The sequence below is a fragment of the Schistocerca nitens genome, chromosome 9, assembly GCF_023898315.1.
Source record: "Schistocerca nitens isolate TAMUIC-IGC-003100 chromosome 9, iqSchNite1.1, whole genome shotgun sequence".
Classification (NCBI taxonomy): domain Eukaryota; kingdom Metazoa; phylum Arthropoda; class Insecta; order Orthoptera; family Acrididae; genus Schistocerca; species Schistocerca nitens.
Genome location: NC_064622.1, coordinates 282,432,464 through 282,457,686, shown reverse-complemented (window position 1 = coordinate 282,457,686; position 25,223 = coordinate 282,432,464). Strand labels below are relative to the sequence as shown.

The 25,223-nt window shown below is 42.6% G+C and overlaps 1 protein-coding gene across 1 annotated transcript in view; it reads right to left on the bottom strand.

Annotated features, from left to right (window-relative positions):
- Nucleotides 1–1,776: 1,776 nt before the first annotated feature.
- Nucleotides 1,777–25,223, bottom strand: part of LOC126203353 (alpha-tocopherol transfer protein-like) — an 89,386-nt gene continuing 65,939 nt past the window's right edge. The window contains exons 4-7 of the mRNA XM_049937644.1: nucleotides 22,752–23,007; nucleotides 14,081–14,191; nucleotides 5,707–5,809; nucleotides 1,777–2,135 (exon numbers count right to left, since the gene is read on the bottom strand). Coding sequence (XP_049793601.1) covers nucleotides 1,984–2,135; nucleotides 5,707–5,809; nucleotides 14,081–14,191; nucleotides 22,752–23,007 — 622 coding nt within the window. The 3' untranslated portion in view covers nucleotides 1,777–1,983. The remainder of the gene's footprint in view (nucleotides 2,136–5,706; nucleotides 5,810–14,080; nucleotides 14,192–22,751; nucleotides 23,008–25,223) is intronic.

The following is a 25,223-nucleotide window of genomic DNA, read 5'->3' as shown; positions in this document are numbered from 1 at the left end:
TGTAGGGTCTATAAACTCGCATGCATAAATAACAACTAATAAGGCACACTCAGACTACGAATATGTTACGGTGAGTTGTGTACCATAATCTATACGCCACGCTCATGAACGTAACTCATAAACGACAGGTTAAAAACGGTACGTGGCTCAAGTAATATTGATCCCACTGCTTCTCGAGGATTGTTGGTGAAGTCCTGAAAACCGTGTATATTACAGTCCAAAAGGCTGTATTACGTAAGTTCGGTTAACTTAACGCAGTGGATTGCTGTTAAGAAGCATTGTTACGTCGCTAAGACATTTACTTGACTCAATAAAGCGCAAAAAATGCAGCATTCCAACTGGAAATCAAACGAAGAGTGCCAAAATGTTTTGCAAATAAGTTTACAAAATTTCGGCTGTTCGATTTTAGAGTTCGAATCCAGGAAATTTCCTCAGTCTTATTATCTAATGAACCGTGAAGACAATATTACAGCTGACACAAACACATAAAACTAATAATTCATACAGCGTTCAATCTCTAACTGTTGCACGATCACATTTCAATAACCAAAAATATTCTCTGGCACAGTGGTCACAGCGTATTTCAGAAAGCAATTCTGGCTATAAATGTACCAAATAATAAAAAAAAAACAGTAATCCTAAAAGTACTGCCTGAGACTGATTGAGGACCTCATAGAGATCCATGGGATGTGTTGGAATTAACTTTTAAAAGAGTATGGAAAAAATTATTGCCTTTTTTTTTTTTTTTTTTTTTTTTTACATCTACCACTGCCCACTGAGACGTTAGTCGACTCAGTTTCTGAATAGCAGTGAAAACTTAAGTTCTCATTAAGTGTTAAATGCAAAATGTGGCTCAGCAGTCCACAGTCCACAGGGCTGTTATCAGTTTGACTGAAATTTTTACCATACGTACCGACAGGAAAAAATGCTTTCAAATAGTGATCGGTAAAAACCCCAGGACGACTACTACTCCAGATTAAACGGTATTTTTTATTTCTAGAAAACATCCACTTAACTACTGGCATTTTTTTTTCAAATTGTAGGTAAAGGCATACATGCAAGTCACACCCTATGTCTGTTCAGTGAAACTCAAGTTTTTTCACGTAGTGTTTGACAACATGTAATTTTTTGTCATTTATTTGCCTATTAGAAAATTTCCATTCGTATTTTCCTTCCCAGTTTTCTCTGGCTTCTGTGTAGTGACCACGTTGACACTCGCAGTAAAAGGTTATTGTGCAGATAAAAACATGAACGGATTGGAATTATATGAAATGGTTATGAGCATTTTACGGCCCGGACTTGTCTCCAAGTGAACTTCTCTCCATGAACGTGAAAAAGAAAGTAGCATGGCTACGACTAATAATATGAATGCTCTTCCGATCTGTCTGAAACTTCATGCTGTAGAATTTTATGCGGAGGAAACTTGTGAACTGTTTAAGAACCGTGGTAAATGCTTAAGCTTGAATGGTGAGTATGTAGAAAGGTAGTTTTTAATTTTTTTTAAATTTGCTTAAACTGCTTCAGTAATTTATTACAGAGAAACAGATGTAGGTTTACAAATAGCTTTCGTACAAAGGCTGATTTGGCTTTATCCAAACCCTGCGTAAATACTGGAAGTTGAATTGAAATATAAAATCTCATGTACCCATCGTATGCAGGCGAAGAGGTTCGATACTGAATGTCTCACCACCGAACTCTTTCAGGGAATAAAGGATTGGGGAGTAGGAAGCGTCAAGAAAATCAATCAACATAAAATTAAAATTAGTGGCAAAAATATTTTCCATGTCGACAGTGTTGACTTTACTTCGAAAGTACAGTGGCGATGTAAGAGTCTTTAAAACTGCACTGCCGCGAACCGCCATTTTCAAGTACAGCAGTAATGAGGCTCATAAGGGGCGTTTCTGCTGTTGTGAACTACTCCCTCGTGCTTTCCCCATCATTATGTGAGCTCTCGGAAGCGTCTCTTCTAACGAAGACGCCTCTTCAATCCACGTTCAGCTGTCGGAACGAGCCCTCTACGCCAAACAGGTCTGTCTGCGTCTTGGGTTTGCCCGGCCTCTTGGACTCGTCCACGCCGTACTGTTCATCCTCTTTGTAGAATTCCGCGTTCCTCTCAATGCGCTCCTTCCACATATCTGGAATCAGGCAAAGTGCGTAGAAGTGGTAGTCTTGAAATTTCAGTGTCATCAAGACCTGGAACACTCACATTCTTATAACAGCAATATAGTTCCTTGTGGTTATAACTAAAGTACAGCTACTGATAGACGTCCATTGTGGGCTGTAATTAACGTGCGAAAGGGAAACATTATAAGCATTTTAAAGCGTTAACGCAGAACCGATTTACACTGGAAAAAAATAGTTCCACCAGGTGAAAATTTGGCGATGTCAATGCAATTTGGAACGAGTAGAAAAGGTCAAAAAACTGAGGAAGGCATAATATTGACTCGATTATTAACAGCCGTTTACACAAATGGTTCAATATTAACACTGGAGATGTCGACGAGCTGCCACACAGCGCCAGAATTGCACCTGGTGGCTAAAGTTCTAAATAGTTTTTTTTCCAGTGTAGATGGATTTCGCTGAACGCATTAGACTATCTACTGAATTCCGGTGCCTTAAGATAGTTGCAGCAGATTGTGGATCTCTGTGAGTGGCTGCACTTAAAACCAACCAGTACAAACGGAGCATTATCAGTCATGATAATAAGCATAGCAAATTCTCACAATGGACTTATGATGCAATCACTGAAAGTTATAATTATTAGTAAAGTCGTTTTTCAAAGCCTTCATTTGATTCTCAGACGATTATCTTATAATTTTAATTCGTCAGCGTAGCTCAGAGTCATGCAACGCCTTTGAATTTTGGCCCAATTTGTGTTGTCTTTTGCCCACGTGAGATTTCTATTCTGACTTTATATTTTTCTAGCGATAATCACTTCAGTGCCACTATTAATCGTTCATATCTATACATAAGAATAGTGAATAATAACGACTTTAGTTACAAACAATTTCGTGTTTTATTAAATCACACGATGAGTTTCGGACGCTATAGGTGCTGAGGTGAAAATAGTTTAATACGTAATTTATGTCCTCTCGTGAGCAAGGTGGTGAAGAAATACACGTTTCTGCAGAGAGAAGCTTGGATGTTCAACTTCTGAATTCGAGAATCATTGAAAAATACGACGAACACCTGTGAAAAACTTATCAATCGTGTTGAGTTTAATCAAAAGGCATTGATATGAACATATGTGGACTCCTGCGACCCATGAGTATTGTCTGTCTTTCGTTTTATGCACCAGTGTCTTTGTTTTGCTAATTCTCGCTAGGTGTCCACTTGACTGAGTTCTGCTTACCCGTGTGTATCTGCAACTGCGTCATGTCTAGTTGTGTGTCATATTCTGTTAGTCGTACAGTATGTAATATAGCACTCAGTGCAGAGTAATGTGCGAGTTCCTTTTAAACAGAAGCGGTCTAATAAAGTGTGCAGCAATACATTTGCCACTCTTCTCAACAGAATTAGTTTACCGGCAGTATCCACATGCGGTAGAACCCTCAAAATGTTTGGTTGGGTCTACATTCTCAGGTTCCCAAATCCGCAAGCTGTTGTATCCAGATATCTAGATTACTGTCGTTTAAAACGGTTAAAAGATCTGTAAGAGCGAGTAGGTCTTCGAAGTCCATGGTATTGTTGTTCAAACGAAGAATTGTTTTACTCAACAAAGATGGCGATAACTTCGTCTGTTGATTCTTCAGATCAAGAAAGGTCAGAGCATATTAATATTACACATCATTAAATGATAGAAGTTGTATCTAACAAAGTTGTAAGGACAGTGTATTTACAAAGAAGTGGTATGCCAGTAGAGCAATGAAAAAAAGATATAAGAAAAGAAAAAATTGTAAGTTTATGAACCGTATTGGGCAAGATGTTTTTAAGAATGCCATTAGAATTTTTTGAATTTGCAATGTCGAATTTCGTCAAAACCATCCAAATGAATATCTGCAGACTTGTGTAAGTCATGGTTTTCGTAGGCATTTGCTTTCATGCATCACTATGCTTGCTCTGTTCATCCTCAAAACATGTACACTTGACTGCTTGTGCATTTTCCAATGTGTACCTGCTATTGTGTCATGCCTTGTCGTGTGTCACGTTACGTTCGTCGAGCAGTATTTCTTGTAGCTCTCAATGCAGTGTAATGTGCGAGTTCGTTTTAAACTGACGTATTTTATCAGCAGTATCCACATGCCATAGATCTCTCAACAAAACGGTCTAGGAAGAACATCTTTAACCCGATAATATTTATAAGTTTTGCTTTAACCACTTTTTGTGTGATGTGATATGCAGCTACGGGATCGATAGATCGACTTTTGGTTACGGTACAGCGTTAAAAATGTTCTTCCTAGATCTTCTGGTAGGTTTTTCACGGTCTGTGTATCAATATCCGATGTTTGATTCGTGTATTTCGAAATTTACCGAAACGACTTGAAAATAAAGGTGTTATTCGTCATATTTCCTGTGCACTGAATCTAGTCACATCAAAAACTGCAAAATACTTTGATATAAAAGATTGCTCAAGGTCAAGGTTTACCAGATACAGGAAGTGGATTCTACTTTGAGTCAGGTTAACGATTCTTGCCGCTGTACTTGAGAACTTATAATATACACATCTCTGCAATACAGAAATTGAAGCACATTCCATCACCATGCAGATAGGACCTATCATGTCTAAATTATACAAAATACGTGACGAAAACTGATTGTCGATTTTGATCGCTTAACTATTGTTCTAATGTGTTTAATAAAACTTATTTCCATACAGGCAATGACATGCGACGAAAATTTCACTGTACGGCTTCATGAAACATATGAAAGACCTCTAAATTTTCTAGACACAAATGATTGTTACTGAGTGGCTAAAATGGCCACTAAGCTCCAGTTTCAGTGTGACTTTCTAGCGCTTTCAAGTGGCAACAAAAAATTTCATGTACCTATTGATTGCATGTACAAATCTCATATACTGATTAAGATGTATAGCCTTACGTAAAATGTTTAACACAGTAAGTCACGTATTAAAAATAAAAATTGTGTGCATGTCTTAAGGCAGCATAACTTACGGTGAGCAAATTACGCAGACTATATTCATCCAGCATTTGTGACTGAGAGCGTTTGGCGACTTCCAACAAATTTTACACATAATTTAAAGCCTTTTAGAAATTTTTTCTGGCTGAAACTCCCACGAAATAATGAAAGGAAAAAAGTCTCTCACTCACTACATTGTCGCTGTTCATACAGTAAAACGTCATCATCAGGGATGACATTTTAATTTACAACTTCTGTACTACCAACTTCGTTCACAGCGCGTATTTCAGACAAGTATTCCACTGAATGTACCTCCCTAATTATATCACTGTACGAACAGATAATTCAGGATATATGACCACATAAGCATTAATCTTAGTGATAATTAACTTTTCTTAAAACGAACGCAAATTATATAGAATAAAACCAAAGTTATAAGGGTTTCGCCTCTCCAGCCAAAACGTTTTTACGAACTTAACATCTGTTAATAAGTATATCAACTGTATGTAATGTAACTGGACATTTGAAACTGTTTTATACATGGAAGTTAGATTCTGGACTGGAAATTTACTGGTGTTATATTAATCATAGAAACTATTTGAATTCATAACAGAAAAGAAGTCTACTAACTTTGTATCTTATCGATAGGTCCTGCCTCCCCTCCATATTCTGCCGGTAGTATTTTCTTTGGGAAGTGCTTGTGCAACGATTCCAGATCGGGATGAATCATGACCTGCAACACAAAGATGTAAGTTGTTAAAATTAATATGTACAATAAAACATATGCGATAAAACATATCGTCCACGAAATACATAGGATATATGGTTTACAAATGAGGTGTAACAGAAAAATGCTTAAGATTAGATGGTTATATAGCATGACTAATGAAGAGGTACTGAACAGAGTTGACCAAGTAAGGAATTTACAGCACAAAAATCCTGAATCATCAGGTAATAGTCAATCAGTCAATGGAGGGATGTATGGTGATAAAGTTGTAGAGCGAGACCAAGGTTTGAGTACAGTAAGCAGGTTCAAATGACTGCAGATAGCAACAGTTATGCAGAGATGAAGTGGCTTGCACAAGACAGGCTAATGAGGATTGCTCCATCAAAGAAATCTCCAGACAAAAGTAGATTACAACAGCAGTAACAGCAAATCGGAATTACATATTATGAATAGAGAGACAATACGTGCATACAGATATTTACAAGATTAAAGATCTAGTTCGACAAGAATTGGTCAGGAGTTGGCTGTGAGGTTATATTCAGAATCATCCCTGCATTTTCCTGAAGTTGTTTAAGGGAACGGCATAAAATCTACATCAGGATGGCCATATAGAGGTTAGAGCCACCATATCCTGAATATAGGGCCACTCTTAAAAACAGTGCAGTCTCATCCATTTTATCTGTAGTGTTCTGTTTAGTTTATGAATTCTTTCAAAGAAGTTATTTCAGAGTTTAAAACGCTTGTTCAGTCATTCCCCAACACCACTCACTACATGCACTATTATTCTCAACACCGTACTGGCTTATATACTCTTATTTGACACTAAGGACGTTTTGTATGCCACAACTTCCTATTTGCTTGCTTTTTAATGTATTTCATTCTTTAACCAACAAAATGTTTGGTTTCTAAACGGTATTTTTTTTTCTTTTAAAAAAACCGCATTCGGATTATGAAAGGGAAGGCCTGTAGTGATACGGTTGGTTGGTTGACTGGGAGGGTGGAAGGGTGAGCTGACCAGACAGTGATTTCATAGGTCCATGATCCAAGGCGCTAGAAACTAAAGGAAGAACAACGTCGATAGAATAGTCCGGTCAATGGGAAAGGAAAACGGGCAAACAAAATGGCAGAATGTACGTTAGGGTGGCAGGAAGAATGAGCAACGGGCGAGGGGGGAGAGGGAAAGGGGGAAGGGGGGGGGCGAGAACAGAGAGTGCTCCAGAAATGGTAGGCGCGATGGGAAGTCGGCACAGCCGCCGTATCATCCCGATCCTCATACCACACCATGATCGCGACACAACATCATGGAAAGAAGACGTAGGAAAATGGGAAAATAGACACAACACACCAGATAAAACGTAGGGAAAAGGGGGGAGGAATCTGGACCGAGCAGAGGCAAGGCCGAAGGCATATCAAACCAATGCCAACTCTAACCTACGGACTCCAATTCCAGAAGGGAATTCGTGTACTTAAATCTTGGACTGGGAACCACTTTAACGAAGAAACCGAGTATGGACGAAAACATACAAGGGTCATCCACTGACATCCAAGACTAGAAGAGTTGGAGGACGTATATAGTGCAAAGGGCCAAAAGGCAGGGGCAATCCAGCAAAATATAGATCACCTTGAGGAAAGCCCCAATTCTACAAAGGAGGGAGCGTTGCTGCTCATTATAGAATGAAAATTCATGGATCAACCTGATATGTCTGATACAATGTCGGAAGAACATGGTAGATTCCCAACAGTAGAGGCAGAGGGACGAACACCATGTGGCAGGAATTCACATAATCGCATGAACTATATTAGACTGGGAGAGGTTCACCCTACAACTGAACGAAAAGTAATTTGACATAAAGCTGCAAATCCACCCCGGAAGGAGTTGCAGAGGAGGAGGATAGGTGACTGCCCCCCCCCCCCCCCCCAAGTCAATCAGGAAGCTCAATACCTGGGATACCCATGTGCATGTTGGACATTCCAAAGGAAATCAGCTGAACAAGCCATACAGTCAAGATCAGCGAGCAGGTTATGGATGGTGGAGACCAAGCAGTGGTGGGAAGAAACTGGACAACAGCTTGAAGGCCACTCATCGAGTCTGCACACACGAAACTTGTGTGAGGGAGGACCTTTTCATAAAGCAGAAGGCCCAGAAATGGCTATTAGTTCTGTGGTAAACACCCCACATATGAAGAGATAGCACATCTCATGTGTTCAACGGATTTAAAGCCATCACTGTAAAAACAGCAATATCCTAAAACTGTTGTAAGATCAGGCAGATCAACAATGGAACACCATCAGAGCAATGGAGGCTTTTGGGTTGGGTTGTTTTGGGGAAGGGGACCAGACAGCGAGGTCAACGGTCTCATCGGATTAGGGAAGGAAGTCGGCCATGCCCTTTTCAAAAGGAACCATCCCAGCATTTGCCTGGAGCGATTTAGGGAAGTCACGGAAAACCTAAATCAGGATGGCCGGACGCGGGATTGAACCGTTGTCCTCCTGAATGCAATTCCAGTGTCTAACCACTGCGCCACCTCACTCAGTAGGCTTTTGGGCCCTGGAAGAGATCCATCTGGATGTGAGGGTGAATAACTAATCAAGGGGTGTGTTTGGGGGGAGACTGTGGATAACAGGATAAAAAAAGGGACGATAGAATCACAGTTTAGAGAAGGAAGCTGGCACCCAGCTGGTAATCCCGCATAAGGATGGGCAGGTGACAGGTGACGATCCAAAACCATGAGAAGAATAGAATACAAGGGGTGGCCAAGGAAAGAGCGGATAGCAATGGCATAGGAAGGGTGGGAGGGGGGGGGGAGGGTCCAAGCATCAATCAGAAGACTGTCAACAGGGCTAGTGTGAAAAGTACTTGAGGCCAAATCGATACCACAGTGGTGGACCATGTAAAACAGGGGCAGTGTGGAAGGGGCAGCTAAGCCATAAACTGGACAACCATAGTCCCAACAGGACAGATCTAAGGCCCAGCAAAAGCAAAGAAGAGTCAAACACTTTGTGGCCCAAGACATGTGGGGAAGGAAGTGAAGAACATAGAGTTTATGGAAACAGCTAATATTCAGATGGCAGATATGAGGCAACCAAATAAGCTTGTTGTCAAGAAGAAGACCCAAGAAATGGAACTGGGTGATCATGGTCAGGCACTGCGTATCAAGGTAGATCTCCAGGTCTAGATGGATTGTAGTATATGACAGAAATGCAACACATGCTATTTAAGGGGGGGGGGAGGAGAACTGAAAACCATGTGAGAGAGTCCACCTGGAAGTGAGCCAATGGCGCCCTCGAGCTGTCGCCCCACAGAGGGCACTGAATGGGTACTAGCCCATATACAAAAATCATCAACACTGAGAAGAGGTGACCGATGGTCTAATGGAGGCCACAAGTCCATTAATAGCGATGAAGGAAAGGGCCCATAGAAAGCTGAGAATGGTGGCAATCTAAACTTGGAACAACCAGTGGAACAGAAGCTGATGAACACAAATTGGGAGGGGTCCTGAAGCCACAGTTATGGAGTGTAAGTAAAATATGATGGCGCTAAGTCATGTTGTAGGCCTTACAAAAATCTAAGAAAACTGTGGAAAAATGGTGGCGATAAGAAAAGGTGTGCTGAAATGCAGTTCGCGACTGAAGAAGATGATAGATTGGAGACAGTCCTCCTAAGAGCTGTACTGGTAAGGAGACAAAAGGTTCCAAATTCGATGACCTTACAGAACCAGTGAGCCACAACCCATTCGAATAGCTTGCATGGGATACTGGTCAGAGTGATCAGCTGGTAGCTATAGAGAGACGACGGATCTTTGCTGGGCTTCAGGATGGGAACCAAAATACTGTCGCTCCATAGAGAGAGGAAAACACCTTGAAGCCAAACACAGCTAAGCACCTACAGGTGCTATTGTCATTGTAGAAGATTGAGGTGTTGCAGCATTTAGTTATGTATGGAATCGAGCCAGGGGCGGAAAGAAGCTCCCATTCAGGAAGGGGTTCATTGGAGGACTTCACTTGACAGTGGGTAAAACATAATTGGGAGCTTCAGTCTGCTGTTTCCAGAGGAGAAAGGCAGCCGGATAGAAGGCCGACACCAATTCCATTGTTTAATGTGTTGCATGGTGTTCCATGAGAACCGATGGATCTGTACAAAGGTCACCTGTGAGGCCAAGTCTCAGGATGGAAGACGGCCATTGGCAACAATGGAGGCTGAAGAGCATAGTCAACACCGTAATAAAAGGACAAAAGAAACTAGGGAGAAGATAAAGCATTCCCAATACACCTGCTTGCTCTCTTTGATTAAGTAACAGGTTCTGCCGTGAAGCTATTTAAAAGTAATTAGACTGGTGGAGGATGGGAGCTGCTTAAAGCGTTTGCAGGGCTCGACAAAGATCACAGATGGTGATTTCAATGGCTGAGCTCCACCAAGGGATCAGCTGGCGGCGAAAGAGGCCTGCTAAGCACAGGATGGCAATGCCTATGGAACGAATAATCATATCGGACATGTCACTGACGACTTCATCAATATAAACTGACAAAGAGGAGTTAAACACGACCTGGAAGGATTATAGAGGCCAATCAGCTGGGTGGAAAGTCCAGTGGGGTAACCTGGCCATCAGGAGGTGAAGAGGAACGAGAAAATCAGAAGGAAATGGTGGCTGTCACAAGAGGCATTGTGCGGAATGTAATGAAGGGAAAAGGGGAGGCGAATTCAGTGAAAGTTCAATGGAAGAGAAAGTGCCCTAAGAAACACTAAAATAGGTAGGGGAACAACTATTAAGAAGGGACAGATGGTGGTCTGCAAGAAACGTGTCTATGAGGATCCCGATTAGATGAATCAGCACTGCCCCACATGGAGTAATGGGCATTTCAATTACCAAGAACGGAAGTATGGCTTTACATCACATTAATCAACCACAACCTTAGCCTTCTCAGGGAGAGTATCCTCCTAAGAGCCAGAAGAAAAGTGCTGGTATCGATGTGACGGTCCTTAAGGCTTAGAAAATATGAGAAACAAAATAAAATAATCAAAGACTGGTGAGGAGTAATGGACACTCGGATGTCGTTAAGATGGTCACGGGCACGAAAGACCTCAGATTGGGCTGCAGAAGAAGTTCCGATCATCAGCGAACCCGACTGGATCTTACTCTTCGCCAAACTTGTCTTCTATAGTTTCCAAGAAAAGTAACGACTTGGTGGCGATGAAAGTGTCCCGTTCAGTTCTAGTGCAGCGGTTGCAGAAGAACGGTTCGTCTTTTTTCTTAGTGTGATGCTTTCATGCACAAAGCGTGCGCCATGATAACACCCACTCCCATCAGGGGCTTTCCTGTGGCCGCAACCCATCCACAGCAAGGGCTGTCTGGCACGACGGTCATTGCCGTATCGAGGCTCCAGAATGACAAGGCGTACAACGGAGGTAGTAGCTTCGGTATTAGAAGCATGATCCCTATGTTGTCATGACACTCAACCAAAGGGGTCCATAACGACGCCACCACGTGGACCGGCTACTGTGACGTCTATAAAGAGTTAAACCACAACTGAACGAACGGTATTGAGGAAACGGTGGAAGATGCGCTACCACTACCGACTGAAGGCACTAAGTAACGCGTTCTTCTCCGGTAGGCTCACCATACGGAGGAAAAATTTAGCAGAGGAGGTCAAACGCCAAATGGGGACCAAAAACGCCGAAAAGGCAAGTTGAAGAATGAAAAACAAGAGGAATAAAACCGTGACAGATAGCAGAAACCAGGAGAGTTAGGCTGATGTAATCAAGGACAGCGAGAGAGGGAAAGGAGCGAGGACAGGAAGCGAGCAGTGCGTTGAAGGGAATGCAGTCCGGGAAGGGAGAAAAGACCGCAATAGCTTGGGGCTCTGTGTGCGCCACGCACAAACTCACGAAAGAGCTGAAAGCCACCGGACGGCGGGGGTGTTGGGGATGGGGTATGTAGTAGTATAGTGACTGTTAGAAATTTATACTAAAACTTTCTGAAAGACAATGCAGTCAACATGATGAATGTGGTGCAAGCAGGTACTGGCTCTTAAAACATCTGACACGATTACCCCTTACACATGGCGTAACAGCCGCGCGGGATTAGCCGAGCGGTCTGAGGCGCTGCAGTCATGGACTGTGCCGCTGATCCCGGCGGAGGTTCGAGTCCTCCCTTGGGCATGGATGTGTGTGTGTTTGTCCTTAGGATAGTTTAGGTTAAGTAGTGTGTAAGCTTAGGGAATGATGACCTTAGCAGTTAAGCCCCATAAGATTTCACACACATTTGAACATGGCGAAACAGCGCTGCAATCGCAGCGTGTCTGTTCTACTGAGCTGATATTTGATGTATTTCTCCGTATATGCGGAAAAATGTTTCTGCGAATTACATAATTGTCACATTTCCAAGTGGGTGCAGTTGTCAGTTATATTTAGGATTGTAAAGTTCGAACCGAATGGAGAGATACATAGAGGATACGTTGAGCACAGTACAAGCAGTACGTGATACTGCATCGATAAAGTATGCCAATTGAAATAATTATTGCCACCCACTTTTATTTCCGTCTTTTCTGATGTAATCCGCCCGGCAATTTAACGTCGAAGGTGGTGTGCAATTCAGTCTAAATGTGGTTTTTAGGCAGTTTCCAACATCCAATTACCAGAACACTGGGCTGATACATCCCCCGCCTCAGCTTACACGATTTTCAAACATGCAGACAACTTTCGAACACTTCCATATGGGATAACACTAGAGATGCAGACAGAGTGGGTACATAAATCCTGTCACAGGGTGGGGGAAGAATTGTCATAACATAGGATGATCCAACTTAATATAGGGGGTGAACCCAAACTGCACCAGAAAATTTCGGAGGTTGTTTAGATATATTTTCTGAATATTTTGCTGCAAGTGACCAGCAATCTCCATTGACTCATTACAGAGTAAGATTATAATTACGAATTCTTTAATTTGCCATTGCAGTATTGCCTTTGTTTCTGTGAAAATACCTGCACACTAGTGAAGTAGCCTGTAACATGAAATCACCGAAACACCACACAAAGCACAGTATAACGCTACAAGCGTCAGACGAATAACGTTCTTGAAAGAACTATGGGACTTAACATCTGAGGTCATCAGTCCCATAAAACTTAGAACTACTTAAACCTAACTAACCTAAGGGCATCACACACACCCATGCCCGAGGCAGGATTCGAACCTGCGACCGTAGCAGCAGCGCGGTACCGTACTGAAGCGCCTAGAACCACTCGGCCACAGCGGACGGCTTGACGTTCTTCGCGATGCGGTTGCAGCCGCTGTGGAAACAACTCAGGATGGATGAGTGTGATGTCCTCAGGTTAGATAGGTTTAAGTAGTTCTAAGTTCTAGGGAACTGATGACCTTAGAAGTTAAGTACAATAGTGCTCAGAACCATTTCAACAAGTCAGGATAGCGTTGTTTTGTCACGCTTCCACCGCATTCGCTGAACTTACACATGCTCCCGACGAGATTTTTGTGTGGAGCAAAATGTGTGTAGAATCAAATGAACGAGAGTTCTGTCTAAAGAATGAATCTACCTGAGTCAACATTATGTAGTTCTAATCGATAATGAGACCCCCTTTCTAACCAAATCCGCTCAATAACGAATCAATAAGCAATGAAAGATAGTTACTACTCCATAAAAGATGTTCAATAATAGTAATTATCATAGGCAGTAGTTAAATCCCTATGTCAGCATGCTTATAGGACGCGGTTGCGGGGTAGCCGCGTGGTTCGAGGCTAGAGGGTAAGCGCTCAAATTCTATTTTCTTTTTTTTTTTCAAAACTGAATGCCTAGACCGCTCGAAAGTAACAGTTCTTTTGATTCAACCATACATTTTCTTCCGGCCGTCATGAATGTGTCCTATCGGCAACGTGAGTCGCTTGGAAGTAAATCAAAATATCGATTGTATTTCGTCTTGTAAAGTGTCACGGCATTATACCGAAACAGATTTCATTATAGTGAACACTGGCTGCAAAAGGGAAAACATTTAACTAATAATTTAATTCTAAGAGATACTTATACAGATAGAAGAAATGATAACACATACTGTAAATAGTACCTGAATGTACCCGACATCTTATTCGTAAACCACCTAGTTGCATTAGAAACGGGAAGTTATAAAAGTACAGAAACACAATATCCAGGTTAAGCAGGGACATTTGTAGATGACATTTTTCCTCTTCATTTCCAACGATCATTTTCAGACTGTTTTATGTGAAAAACATGATTAGAATCCTTTCAGGTATTTCTTCCTAATCTACTTACCCTTTTCCTGATCTTCTCCTTCAGTATGGAATCAAGCACCGACATCACTTTCTCAACGCCCGGTGGGCAGTTGATCATGTGGATCCCTTTGGGTCGAAGTGGGTATCCTTCCTATGAAAAGAAAGAAAACTATGTATCTTCACGTGTCACGACGATTCAGCATTGTATGTGTACGCTGGAACTAAATTTTCTTCTTTTTCCTGTATATTAGAGTCTCTTCACATGACTTTTTATAATGGCAGAAAAGAGCTGTCTTACGTACACAAAACGTGAACTTCAGAGAAATTCAGTTACGTGTCTACTGATTGGCAGTTTCTTACTACATGCTGAACAAAAACAGCGACATGCTCTGCAATAAATCACGTGAAGAGTATATAATACGAGAATGAGTCAGGTAGAGAGAAATTGAGAACTAAAGATTGACGGCACCTCTAAATACTGAATTTCTTTTCTTTTAAAAAGACAGTCGTGTTCAAAAGTAATTGGTGACGACTCCTGTCTGACTCTCTGCCGAGTGTAAAATTAGCCCGTCCCTGTCAGTAGCACGGAGTGAAAAGCCGTAAATATAGTGGTGTGGAATTAGCTACCGCACTGGTAAAATACCTTATCATACAATATGATATGAAAACGAGGTAGTGATTAATTACGATAATATTAGTATCTTGTACCACATTTTGCAGCCAAGTATTGGGAAAATTTTCGTTTTATACTGTCCAGAGGTGCTTCACCACAGAAGTGAAATGTATAGAGACGTAGCTCAGTTCACAAAGCAACTACGAGTATAAATGTTGGATGTGGTGGCCGTCTGACTGATCAATGTTCGCAGTCACGCACAGTATGGAGCGAGCGACAGCCAGAAAGTCAATTCCAGTAAGGACGGGTAGTAACTATAGTCCGTCCCACCAGCAGGTGGAAAATGTAATCGATAAGTCAAAAGATTATTTAATTTGTATACTTTAAAGAAATAATCCCATGTTTTTCAATGAGTTAGTGTCAAAACTGCTCCGTAGTACTCACATTGCCTTCAAAATTGTATGTTTCCCACTCGTTCTTTTCTTGGATTCCCGTTAAATTGAACAATCGCATTAGTGCAGTTTTCAGACAAAGAAGATAATAAAAATTGTCAGTTCAAAAATTCTGCTGCTAGAATATATGCAGGGTGGCATAATTTAAATTTCGGCACTTCAGAGGACACCCGAGGAAAACGAGCGATCGAAATATTTTGGAAACGTGGTCACGTGGAATAGAAATAACGAATAAATCATTCAAAAAGATTTTAATTCCTACATGAGAGAATAACATTTGTTAATTGCGTACCATATTTCCAGGTTAAAAACGTTGCTCATTCTGACGACCATCTGTATCCACGACACCCTCGACCCGCACAAGAGATATCATTCCAGAACTATTCGCAGCACTTTTCGAACGCTGGTTCATGGAATGATCAACCGTCGTGACACAGCTCCTGCAGTGTCTGAAGATCGCACATAAGCGCCAGCATTCTCAGCCATGGAAACAGCAAATTCTTCAATAATTTGTGATGCAATTAGCAATTTTCCAAATCCCCAGTTAATTCAAACTTCCGAATCATGTTCCTCAAACACGGTGGGGAAAGGGGACCTCTCCGTATTTTTTAATGCGTCAATACTCGCGAAGAGCAACAGCATTATTTCTGTGGTTTTGGTAAAACAGCTTTACAACTAGAGCCCTGCTCTTCATGTCCAGACCCATCTTGATCGCAACAGCAAAACACATTGACGCTTGTGTTTCAAAGTTACGCCGCCGTACCAGTACTGGCGCCTAATAGCAAGACATGACACTAGCACTACTAAGAACGTAAATCATGCAGCGCACAATCTTAACATCACCCCTGTAAAGTAGAGTACCCATACAGTAAATACACTACTGGCCATTAAAACTGCTACACCAAGAAGAAATGCAGATGATAAATGGGTATTCATTGGACAAATATACTATACTAGAACTGACATGTGATTACATTTTCACGCAATTTGGGTGCATTGATCCTGAGAAATCAGTACCCAGAACAACCATCTCTGGCCGTAATAACGGCCTGGATACGCCTGGGCGTTGAGTCAAACAGAGCTTGGATGGCGTGTACAGGTACAGCTGCCCACGCAGCTTCAACACGATACCACAGTTCATCAAGAGTATTGTAACGAGCCAGTTGCTCGGCCACCATTGACCAGACTTTTTAGTTGGTGCGAGATCTGGATAATGTGCTGGCCAGGGCAGCAGTCGAACATTTCCTTTACCCAGAAAGTCTCGTACAGGACCTACAAGATGCGGTCGTGCATTATCCTGCTGAAATGTAGGGTATCACAGGGATCGAATGAAGAGTAGAGCCACGGGTCGTAACACATCTGAAATGTAACGTCCACTGTTCAAAGAGCCGTCAATGCGAACAAGAGGTGACCGAGACGTATAACCAATGGCACCCCATACCATCACGCCGGGTGATACGCCAGTATGGCGATGACGAATACACGCTTCCAATGTGCGTTCACCGCGATGTCGCCAAACACGGATGCGACCATCATGATGCTGTAAACAGAACCTGGATTCATCAGAAAAATGACGATTTGCCATTCGTGCACCCAGGTTCATCTTTGAGTACACCATCGCAGGCGCTCCTGTCTATGATGCAGCGTCAAGTGTAACCACAGCCATGGTCTCCGAGCTGATAGTCCATGCTGCAAACGTGGTCAAACTGTTCGTTCAGATGGTTGTTGTCTTGCAAACGTCCCCATCTGTTGACTTAGGGATCGCGACGTGGCTGCACGATCCGTTACAGCCATGCGGATAAGATGCCTGTCATCTCGACTGCTAGTGATACGAGGCCGTTGGTATCCATCGCGGCGTTCCGTATTACCCTCCCGAACCCACCGATACCATATTGTGCTAATAGTCATTGGATCTCGACTAACGCGAGCAGCAATGTCGCGATACGATAAAATGCAATCGCGATAGGCTACAATGCGATCTTTATAAAAGTCGGAAACGTGATGGTACGCATTGCTCCTCCTTACACGAGGCAGCACAACAACGTTTCACCAGGCAACGCCGGTCAACTGCTGTTTGTGTATGAGAAATCGGTTGGAAACTTTCCTCATGTCGGCACGTTGTAGGTGTCGCCACCGGCGCCAACCTTGTGTGAATGCTCTGAAAAGCTAATCATTTGCATATCACATCATTTTCTTCCTGTCGGTTGAATTTTGCGTCTGTAGCACGTCATCTTCATGGTCTAGCAATTTTAATGCCCAGTAGTGTATTTTTTCGTCTACACTGACTCAAGTAGCGGAAGTTCAATTATAAGCACCATGTACTTCGAAATGAAGCCCTGTCGGTATGAAAAGTGTAGGTTAGTGTAGTGGCGTAGCAAGACAGCCAAGCCACTCGGAGGTAGCCGAAAGGCACGCGTTAAGCTCACGGAGATTGGCGTGAGTTCTGGAACAAGGTAAAGTAATTATCCTATAAAGAAAAGAACGTAGTTCTTGGAATACTTAACTTTAATCCACAATTGGAGAACATCGCTCTTGTTTAGACATTATTACACTGAATATAAACTGGTAATGGCACCTTGCTAGGTCGTAGCAAATGACGTAGCTGAAGGCTATGCTAACTATCGTCTCGGCAAACGAGAGCGTAATTGTCAGCGATCCATCTCAGGCAAAGTCGGCTGTACAACTGGGGCGAGTGCCAGGACGTCTCTCTAGACCTGCAGTGTGGTGGCGCTCGGTCTGCAATCACTAACAGCGGCGACACGCGGGTCCGACGTATACTAGCGGACCGCGGCCGATTTAAAGGCTACAACCTAGCAAGTGTGGTGTCTGGCGGTGACACCACATATAGTAAGTTTGGAAGACACTGGACTTGTAAAAGGCGACTTTGTCGGGAAACAAACAGCAGACTACAGCGTAACTAATGTCCGCAGTGTGAAAGCCTAGAAGACATCCGACAAAGAAAATTCAGCTGTGACCAGCTTTAGCGTGTCCAGCCGACCTGACTTGGTTGGTAACACTGGATGGTGCGCTCTGTTTATATCGTGGAACATGGCCAGCTGGGACTCCTAATGATGCAAATGTTTTACTTTGGGTCCTGAAAAACAGTCTTCTGCTTGAATTCCGTAAATTAGTGTAAGTTGTGGTCACATTTTTACTCTATATTCTTTGCGAAACATCATAAAGTCTGATAACCGTCGAACTGCTGTGAAACAATACTCTTTTGACAAAATTCATACGAAGACCTTAGCAACCAACAAACGATAGGTACTCTGGACATTATTAAGAAAACAAATCCACGCAACTCCCTGGCGAAGATACCGGATGTAAAGATAGAATTAAATCAGGCAATTCAGTACATGTCAGTTATAATCAAATACAAGCAACCATCGTCAAGATATCTACCCATTCCAGTTAAGCTTTCTAAACGTCATGAAATCGTTTAAATTATGTTAATGAACACACCATAGGGTCACATATTAAAATAGACTTTTCTTTTAGTTATTCATTGATTCAGTGCCTCAGTTATACTGCTGAGAGCTCCAACACTTCCTCTCAAGGCTGGGCGCTGTCGAAGTGATAGTGTCGTGAGATTTACAGTGCGTGGTTATTTGAAATCCTGGGGAAGACACCAACAGCGGAATTGAAACGTTGGAAGAAAGTAAAATGAAAGACAGAATTCACCTAGCTTTCCACCTAGATTTTCTTATATGTGTTACATTCCTCTTCAGTTTTTTCGTAGAATTATCTTTTTTTCGCGTATACAGTGTGGTCAGAAAACAGTATGAGAAACTTGTGAGGGTGTTGCAGGGTAGGTTGCGCAGAGAAGTAATGGTTATGCAAAAAATTGAATACTCTGCGCGTTTTCCGATTTCATTAGTATTGAAACTAGCTGACGAAGCCAAGCGCGCGCAATTTCAAGCTGCCCGCCAGAGACGGTGTGGCCTAATCTGTCTTTCGTTTGGCTTCCTAAAACCGAACATGGAATCGAGACAAAAATTGGTCACTGAACTATAGTTAGGAGTCAAAGTCTGAGCAGTGTAGAACATCTGGCGTTCCACGCAATGTACCGATTTTTTTCTTCGATTTCTAAGCACAACCTGCCATGCAACACCCTTACAAGCTTTTCAGACTGCTTCTGACTACCTTATATATTGAGTGAAGATTACGTACAAACTTTTTTGTGACAGCCGGTGGAACTGGAGTAAAACGTAAATGGAATGCTGAGAGAACAAATGAAATTCATAGACTGAGCAACAACTTAAAGTGAACGACAGGTGTGATCCAGTGGATATTATACTGAAATTGTATTTTGGAGTCGCTGGCTTTCATACTCCTGTCCGAAAATGTTGAGTGGAATTTTCGATGTTAAGCTAAATCCCACAAGGCCGGGAATATTACTTTCATAACCAAATTTTCGTTTATTTCTGATACTTTTATAGAGGAGTTCCTGTTCTGCTTCGAAAGACAATGATCTCAGAAGAAGCTAACAAAGAATTAAATCTCGTGTACTTAACTTCTGTCCTCTAACGCAATGAAAAAAATTTGAGAAAAAATTTGAGAACTTCAGTATACCTTTAATTAAAAACATTTGTCATGGCTGGACATGGATTTCGTAGCTTATTGGCAAGAGTATACCACACTTTTTTTATATTTCATAGATATGCTATAAAATATTAATGCTGTAAAGCGTAATACTCGAACATTGCCGACACATTTTAATATTAGTTTTCTAAACAAATTACAAGTAAATGTAAAAGTGAACAACAAAAGCTCTGATGATACTTTAGAAAAGAATTCTTTGTGAGAGACCGGGATTCGAACTCGTATATTCAATCACTCACTTAGGCGCAGTCGTATGTCAGGCAGTTGACAGACCTCGATCGCTTGGCACAATAGTAAGGAAATGTAAACAGTGCACGAAGGATGTTGCTTATAAAACACATGTGCGAACAGTCATAGAATGTTGTTGTAGCCTCTGCGACCTGTACGAAAAGGGACTATTAGGCGATATTGGCCGAATACGAAACAGGTCAGGAACAATGGTCACAGGTTTGTCTGACCAATGGGAGAGCGCTACGATATCGATATTGATTTGATCTCAAGGGCCGACATGGTTCATACGCTAATAATTTCTGCAGAATATGTTAATGTACCGGGTGATCAAAAAGTCAGTTGTTGTTGTTGTTGTTGTTGTGGTCTTCAGTCCTGAGACTGGTTTGATGCAGCTCTCCATGCTACTCTATCCTGTACAAGCTTCTTCATCTCCCAGTACCTACTGCAACCTACATCCTTCTGAATCTGCTTAGTGTATTCATCTCTTGGTCTCCCCCTACGATTTTTACCCTCCACGCTGCCCTCCAATACTAAATTGGTGATCCCTTGATGCCTCAGAACATGTCCTACCAACCGATCCCTTCTTCTTGTCAAGTTGTGCCACAAACTCCTCTTCTCCCCAATCCTATTCAGTACCTCCTCATTAGTTATGTGATCTACCCATCTAATCTTCAGCATTCTTCTGTAGCACCACATTTCGCAAGCTTCTATTCTCTTCTTGTCCAAACTATTTACCGTCCATGTTTCACTTCCATACATGGCTACACTCCATACAAATACTTTCGGAAATGACTTCCTGACACTTAAATCTGTACTCGATGTTAACAAATTTCTCTTCTTCAGAAACGCTTTCCTTGCCATTGCCAGTCTACATTTTATATCCTCTCTACTTCGACCATCATCAGTTATTTTGCTCCCCAAATAGCAAAACTCCTTTACCACTTTAAGTGTCTCATTTCCTAATCTAATACTCTCAACATCACCCGACTTAATTCGACTACATTCCATTATCCTCGTTTTGCTTTTGTTGATGTTCATCTTATATCCTCCCTTCAAGACACCATCCATTCCGTTCAACTGCTCTTCCAAGTCCATTGCTGTCTCTGACAGAATTACAATGTCATCGGCGAACCTCAAAGTTTTTATTTCTTCTCCATGGATTTTAATACCTACTCCGAATTTTTCTTTTGTTTCCTTTACTGCTTGCTCAATATACAGATTGAATAACATCAGGGAGAGGCTACAACCCTGTCTTACTCCCTTCCCAACCACTGCTTCCCTTTCATGTCCCTCGACTCTTATAACTGCCATCTGGTTTCTGTACAAATTGTAATTAGCCTTTCGCTCCCTGTATTTTACCCCTGCCACCTTTAGAATTTGAAAGAGAGTATTCCAGTCAACATTGTCAAAAGCTTTCTCTAAGTCTACAAATGCTAGAAACGTAGGTTTGCCTTTCCTTAATCTTTCTTCTAAGATAAGTCGTAAGGTCAGTATTGCCTCACGTGTTCCAGTATTTCTACGGAATCCAAACTGATCTTCCCCGAGGTCGGCTTCTACTAGTTTTTCCATTCGTCTGTAAAGAATTCGTGTTAGTATTTTGCAGCTGTGGCTTATTAAACTGATTGTTCGGTAATTCTCACATCTGTCAACACATGCTTTCTTTGGGATTGAAAGTCAGTATAAATTTGAAAACTTAATAAACTACTGAATAATGTGGATAGAGAGGTAAAAATTGACACACATGCTTGGGAGGACATGTGGTTTTATTGGAACCAAAAAAATCAAAGTATTGTTACACGCGCGAAAAATCTCTTGCGCGCGTCGTTTGGTGATGATCGTGTGCTCAGCCGCCACTTTCGTCATGCTTGGCCTCCCAGGTCCCCAGACCTCAGTCCGTGCGATTATTGGCTTTGGGGTTACCTGAACTTTCAAGTGTATCGTAATCGACCGACATCTCTAGGTATGCTGAAAGACAACATCCGACGCCAATGCTTCACCATAACTCCGGACACGCTTTACAGTGCTGTTCACAACATTATTCCTCGCCTACAGCTATTGTTGAGGAATGATGGTGGACATATTGAGCATTTCCTGTAAAGAACATCATCTTTGCTTTGTCTTACTTTGTTACGCTAATTTTTGCTATTCTGATCGAAATGGTTCAAATGGCTCTGATCACTATGGGACTTAAGTTCTGAGGTCATCAGTCCCCTAGAACTTAGAACTACTTAAACCTAACTAACCTAAGGACATCACACACATCCATGCCCGAGGCAGGATTCGAACCTGCGACCGTAGCGGTCTCGCGGTTCCAGACTGTAGCGCCTAGAAGCGCTTGGCCACCTCGGCCGGCTATTCTGATCAGATGAAGCGCCATCTGTCGGACATTTTTTGAACTTTTGTGTTTTTTTTTGGTTCTAATAAAACCCCATGTCATTCCAAGCATGTGTGTCAATTTGTACCTCTCTATCTATATTATCCCGTGATTTATTCAGTTTTCAAATTTATATTGAATTTTTGATCACCCGGTACATGTCCTATTAATACGAATGTCGTATTTGTAGTCGTTAAAAGGGTTCTGTTTTTCTTCTGAACATGAATGTATATTTGTAACGAACAAAGTTACAAGAAGGGGAGTCAAGCTGTTTAACGACTCCCTGGTAGCTAAACAAGAAGTGATTGACTCTTTTTTTTCCCTTTTGTACAAAGAGTTGTTTGGGACGGTCAAGATATATGGGAATCCTCTGTAAATGGAAGAGCAGAGGAGAAAGACCGTCGGCCGCGAAGTGTTTGCCGCAGCGGCCCGCACGCACCTGGTAGCAGGTCATGAAGCGCTTGAGCTGCCAGGGCGTCCAGGCGGACATGTGCGCCATGGTCATGCCCTGCATGTCCTGGATGGTGGCCTCCCCGCAGACGACGGCCGCGTCGTCCTCCCTGAGCGTGGCGTCCGCGCCCATCATGTTCAGCTTGATGCTCTCGTGCAGCGGCACCGCGTTGGGCGGCAGCACCGTGCGCAGGATGGTCACGCGCCGGCCCTCGTCGTCCAGCTGGGGCAGCACCACCACGCTCCTGAAGATGAGAAACGTAGATTCTTAACGTCATTCTATGAGCGCTACTTTTTTTCCCATCTCCGTGTCAGTTATTTCACTTATTTGTTCACGAGACCCAGAAAATATCAGATACAGCGTCCCAGGTAGATGACATTTTCCTTCACTTCCGGAAGCAGTGTGGGATCCGTACCAGCTCGGAATGACAGAGGAGATAGAGAAGATCCAAAGAGGAACGGCGCGTTTCGTCATAGCGTTGTTTGGTAAGCGTGATAGCGTTACGGAGATGTTTAGCAAACTCAAGTGGCAGACTCTGCAAGAGAGGCGCTCTGCATCGCGGTGTAGCTTGCTCGCCAGGTTTCGAGAGGGTGCGTTTCTGGATGAGGTATCGAATATATTGCTTCCCCCTACTTATACCTCCCGAGGAGATCACGAATGTAAAATTAGAGAAGTTCGAGCGCGCACGGAGGCTTTCAGGCAGTCGTTCTTCCCGCGAAGCATACGCGACTGGAACTGGGAAGGGGGGTAATGACAGTGGCACGTAAAGTGCCCTTCGCCACACACCATTGGGTGGCTTGCGGAGTAAAAATGTAGATGTAGTCACAAAATGGAAGCTGCAGTGAAAATTATAAATGTTTTGTCTGTAACATTTTGCTACAAGGCAGCCAAGGCCAAATTGCTGCTGCAGAGATGTCAAGGAATTATACGTCTTCGCTGTTCATCAGGGCTCAGTTAGAAGCAGGACATATCACTGAAAACAATTCTACTTAGTAAAATTTCAGGTCGAATACATGTCTAGAAACGCCCCGGAGAGTGGTGGGATATAAACCTGACCTGCTATACTGTCTGACAACCTGGAATGATGATCTCGATTGCCATTTCTTTCCATAGTAGGATCCCCAATTCCCCAATGGCTACTGTCCGCCGCACCATTACAGCAATGTGGTACGTCGACGATATTCTACGCCCCATTTTGCTGCCCTTCATGCCAAGCCTTCCTGGGTTCACATTTCAGCAACACAGTGCCCGCTCGCACACGGTTAGAATTTCTACTGCTTGTCTTCGTGTTGGCAAAACCCTGCCTTGAGCGGCAGTGTTACCGTATCTCTCCCTAACTGAGGAAGTTTACTGCATTACGTGCAGGGCCTTCCAACTAGCTCGGGATTTTGACGAGGCAGTCGGACAGAATTTGGCGCAGTATCCCTCAGGTGGACATCTATGACTCAATGCCAAGCGGAATAACTGTTTGTAACAGGGCCAGTGGTGGACCAACCCGCTACTGACTTGTTCAATTCCAGAAGCTCTTTCTCTTGAAAAGTCATCCAATTTTTCTGAAACTGAAATCATCTATTTGTTTGCACACGTACATCACATCTATCGATTTACACCCTATTCGAATAATTACTTCGTGGTGATTTTTTTTTTTTTTTTTAGCTCACACTGCACGGGGTGTGATACAAAGGTAACGGCAAATTTTCAGTTTCGCTGGCTTCATATATCCGACTTTACAAACTTTGTTTGTCTTGTTGGTACACACGTTCTTGGTGTACGTTTGTATTTTCAGAAGTTTTGAATATCTAGTTTACTGCTGACAGTCGAAAAGTTTATACATGTTTTCCAAAATTGTGGTAAGGTCTTATGGGACCAAACTTCTCAGGTCATCGGTCCCAAAGCCTCCGTCGCGGGGGGAGGGGGGGGGGGGGGAGACGCAGGGACCGAGGCAAGGTACCTCAAACCTCGCGGCTACCCCTCGGGGCCATGTTTTCGAGCGCTCCGCGAATTTTTACTTACGGAAAAGATGGCTGAAAGAATTTGCGTTAAATTTTGCTTGAAAAGTGGAATAATGTGCAGCATCGTAATAGAAATGTTGACTGTGGCTTTTGGGGAATCTAATATGAGTAAGACACGAGTTAACGAGTGGCATAAGATTTGAAAGAAGATCGAGAAGTGTTTGAAGACAATGACCACCCTGGACGTCTTGCACATCAATTACTCACGACAGTGTGGGAGAAGTAAAGATAATGGTTCTGCAAAATTGTCGACTTTCCATCAGAGTGACTGCTGATGATGTCGGCATATCCTTTGGCTCCTGCCAAGCAATTTTTTCCGATGTTCTGGAACTGTTGAATTTCGACCAAAAACAACGTCGCGCAGACATCGCTCAGGAATTGCTGATCGAAGTCGATAACGATCCAACACTTCTAAAGAAGGTTAGGACAGGTGACGAGACATGGGTGT